Source organism: Callospermophilus lateralis, chromosome 11 (assembly GCF_048772815.1).
Source record: "Callospermophilus lateralis isolate mCalLat2 chromosome 11, mCalLat2.hap1, whole genome shotgun sequence".
NCBI classification, from domain to species: domain Eukaryota; kingdom Metazoa; phylum Chordata; class Mammalia; order Rodentia; family Sciuridae; genus Callospermophilus; species Callospermophilus lateralis.
In genome coordinates this window covers 46,321,031-46,325,195 of record NC_135315.1, presented here as the reverse complement: position 1 = coordinate 46,325,195, position 4,165 = coordinate 46,321,031, and the positions used below count along the sequence as shown (strand labels likewise).

General features: G+C 37.9%; 1 protein-coding gene across 1 annotated transcript; it reads right to left on the bottom strand.

Annotated features, from left to right (window-relative positions):
• Positions 1–1,772: 1,772 nt before the first annotated feature.
• On the bottom strand, positions 1,773–2,708 carry LOC143409389 (olfactory receptor 1-like). The gene has a single exon (XM_076869603.1). The coding sequence runs from the start codon at positions 2,706–2,708 to the stop codon at positions 1,773–1,775; it is 936 nt and encodes a 311-aa protein (XP_076725718.1).
• Positions 2,709–4,165: the final 1,457 nt, after the last annotated feature.

Here is a 4,165-nt window from a genome sequence, read left to right as displayed (position 1 = left end):
GGCTGTGGCTCTACTGGGGTTAAGGTTTCACATTTGGCTCATGACATGGTTGAATAAGATGCTAAAAGAGGACAGAATGATTGTGCATCAAGACTATGCCCAAAAAACTGAACCATATAATATGTTCTAAGAAATGCCATTTGACATTCATTAACATAGACAGAAACTCTTGATAAGGCCTTCCATCTCAAGTTTTTCTGCCGCTGTTTTCAAGCATTAGTGGAGCTAGAGACATCTAGGTGCCCAATAGCACCTGCAAAGTATAGTTTCTTCTGTTACTAAGGTGGTCCCCAGAGCCAGAGATATGCCCGGGAGACTTTATTAAATTTGCTAGAGATTATCATGCTTAAGAGAAATAAGCCAATTCCTAAGAAACTGAAGTTGAATGTTCTCTCTGATATATAAATTTTAACACACAATAAGAGAATAACAGTTCAGTGGGTTAGACAAAGGAGAATGAAGGGAAAGGAGTGGGAATAGGAATAGGGAAGACAGTAGAATAAATTGGTCATAATTTTCTATGTTCATACATGAATACACAACCAGTGAAACTCCATGTCATGTACAACCACAAGAATGAATCTTAAGATGTACTCCATGCATGTATATTATGTCAAAATATACTCTACTGTCATGTATACCTAAAAAGAACAAATTAAAATAAGTGAATAAATAATATAGCATTAAACCTTTTTTTAAGGACAGCTGAGAGTTTTAGAGAAAGATCTGACCTTCAGATAAAGTAGTGAGGTCAGGAGACTATATGAAAGGAATGGATTTGAAAATCATCAGAGGGGACAATTAAGAAAAGGAATGGACCAAGGCCAGAAAAAGCCCATGTCATGGTGATGCTAAAATGTTTAAAAAACAATGGATGCTATCCTTCATTTGGAAGTGAGAGAAAATGAAAAGAATCTTCAGTCTCTGATCTTACACAGCCTTAATAACTGACCCACTGCATGGCCTGGAAAGTGTTGAACTTCACAGATGTTAGTCTGAAAATAAGTGATAATATCTTCTCTGTTTCCTTCGAATTGTCACAGGGATACAATAAAACATACAAGGACCCTTTGCAAAGTAAAACTACCAAACAAAACAGAGGTAACTTTAAAATCTAAAATTTTCCCACAGCCTCTAACTTTTCGCCCCATCCTGGGTCAATAAATTCTAGGGTTCCTGGATTAGTTAATTACAAGGGAACACAAAATTGTTCAATGACACTATTGCACAGAGGATTAGAAAAAATTTATTGTCAGGACAGGGAATAAAAGACAAGGTAGACATGAAAATAAATAAGGGGTACAGAAAAATTAGGAGATAAAATGATGACAGAATTTGTGCAAGAATATTATGTACAAGGCCTTAGAGGTTTGCTGGGAGATTGAGATATAGAGAAGTTATTGAGTATCGATATAAGATTATGGAGCACTATTTAAAAATTATACCATAGTCAAACCAGATTTGAGATAACATTGAAAGATCTAGGAATAATTTAAGGAATGTAAGAACTGGAAAGCACATAAAATGTAGTTTTCACATAGGCTTTTCACAGCATCACCTGGGAAAGACAAGGAGGAAGGCAAAGTCAGGTCCCAAAACCACCTTTCATAGTTCAGCACTCAGTTAAATCTTCTTTCTTTTGCTTGTTGAACAATAATGTACTATGTTACTTCAACTGAAGTTCCCATGTTGAGGAAAAATTCTAGGAAAATATTTCAATATTCATATCAATATTAATGCTAATGAAAAATTATGATAAAACTCCTTTATACTCAGAAGAGAATTTTCTTCCTACAAAGGACCCGTCTGAGGGCCCCCTTTATGTCTCTGTTCCTCAGGCTGTAGATGAAGGGGTTCAGCATGGGAGTCACCACCGTGTACATCAGAGCCATGACAGTGTCTTTCACAGTAGAATTATTAGCTGATGGACATAAGTAGAGACCAATAATTGTCCCATAGAACAGTGACACCACAGAGAGATGGGAGCCACAAGTGGAGAAGACCTTGTAGATACCACGAGCAGAAGGGACCTTGAGGATGGAGGACACGATCTTTGTATAGGACAAAAGAATGAGTAAGAATGGGATGACAGCAAAAATTCCTCCTACAACAAATATCACCAACTCATTAACACGAGTGTCAGAGCAGGCCAGCTTGAGCAGGGCGGATATTTCACAGAAAAAGTGGGGGATCACATTGTCTGCACAGAAGGATAATCTGGGAAGAAGCAGGGTGTGTAACAAGGAATAGAATGTGGTCAGCACCCAGGAAAACACCACCAGGGAGAGACAGAGCTTGGGGCTCATGATGGTGGTGTAGTGCAGCGGGAAGCAGATGGCCACATAGCGGTCATAGGCCATGGCCACAAGGATGAAATTCCCAAGGTGTCCAAAAAAAATGAAGAAGTAAATTTGGGTCAGACAGCCTGCATAGGGGATGGATGGAACTTGACTCTGCATGTTCTGTAGCAATTTGGGCATGGTGACACAGGAAAAGCAGAGGTCAGAGAAGGACAAATTTCTGAGAAACAAATACATGGGAGTGTGGAGATGGGAGTCCAGGCAAATGAGGACAATGATGAGGAGGTTCCCCAGGATGGTGGTAAGATACATGGCCAGGAACAGGGCATAGAATAGGTTTTGGTGCTCGGGCTGGATGGGCAGGCCCAGGAGGAGGAACTCTGAGATGTGAGTTTGGTTTTTTTTCATTATTGTCTGTCTCCAATACCTTTAAGAGAAATAATAAGGTCCTTTAAAAACCCAGTGAAAATGATCATGTTTTTCTCATACACAGTCTTTATGTGTTCTACACTAGTTGATCTCACCATCATCATATTAAGTATTATCTTACAAGTGTCCTTAATTTCTATGATCATGTATTACTGTATCTCACCTTCTTTTAAACATGTCCAAGCAGTCATTCTTTCCTAAACACTTATCTATTTGCTTCTATCACAAAAGGAGTGTTGGATTTTCTCTTACCTCTGTTTTCATCCTAAGGAACTATAATTGGTTTCTGATTTATAATATCTTAGAGTGATAGTCCTCAAATATTTTGTTAACCCTATCTTCTTATAATTCTATGTGTAACCCTAAGAAAATCTCATTTATGCCAAATATGTAGATTACCATTTAAATTAAGACAGAGATGTCTCTCTCACCCACAGAACTCTGTATGTCATTGCGTAATGGTCCTCTTCCCTTGGATGTATCATCACAAGCATCTTAAGCTCAACAGGTTCCTAATTGAAACAGCATGTTGTGTTGTTGCATCCATACTACTCTCCTCCTCTTTTAATCTCACTTTTCAGTAAAAGGAATTCAGGATCCAATCAGAAATCTGTGAACTTCATTTCTTTCATTCTTCTCTGTCACCATCAATGCAAATTGAATCTACCACATCCCATATATTCTACATTTTATTCCTCTGCTACTTCCTCTACTTCTTATCACAAAACCACATTCCTAGACCTTTGTGATATCTAATCTCATCTGGACTATTTATTTTATTTTTTTCCACAATCAAAAACTTTAATTGCATTTGTGTTTTAAAAGTAATATAAGCACGTCACACAAACGTAGAAAATAGAGAAAAACAACAAAAGTTCCCATCACCCTAACAGCCCCATCATTCTTTTTTTAATTAGTTGTTCAAAACATTACAAAGCTCTTGACATATCATATTTCATACATTTGATTCAAGTGAGTTATGAACTCCCATTTTTCCCCCATATACATATTGCAGAATCACATCGATTACACATCCACATTTTTACATACTGCCATACTAGTGTCTGTTGTATTCTGCTGTCTTTCCTATCCTTTACTATCCCCCTTCCCCTCCCCTCCCCTCCCATCTTCTCTCTCTACCCCATCTACTGTACTTCATTTCTCTCCCTTGTTTTTTTCCCCTTTCCCTTCACTTCCTCTTGTATGTAATTTTGTATAATGATGAGGGTCTTCTTCCATTTCCATGCAATTTTCCTTCTCTCTCCCTTTCCCTCCCACCTCTCGTCCCTGTTTAATGTTAATCTTCTTAGTTATATCAAGATTCAAGTCAGTTCCCTGTTTTCCATACCTTAAATATTCTCCTTCAATATGCTTCATTCACACTGTGTCATCCTGAGATGGAAATTGGATCATCTCTTCTGATTCATGATCTGGGA

Bases quoted from the DNA above. Each gene is read 5' to 3' on its own strand.
- LOC143409389 (XM_076869603.1), bottom strand. From the start codon at position 2,708: ATGAAAAAAAACCAAACTCACATCTCAGAGTTCCTCCTCCTGGGCCTG.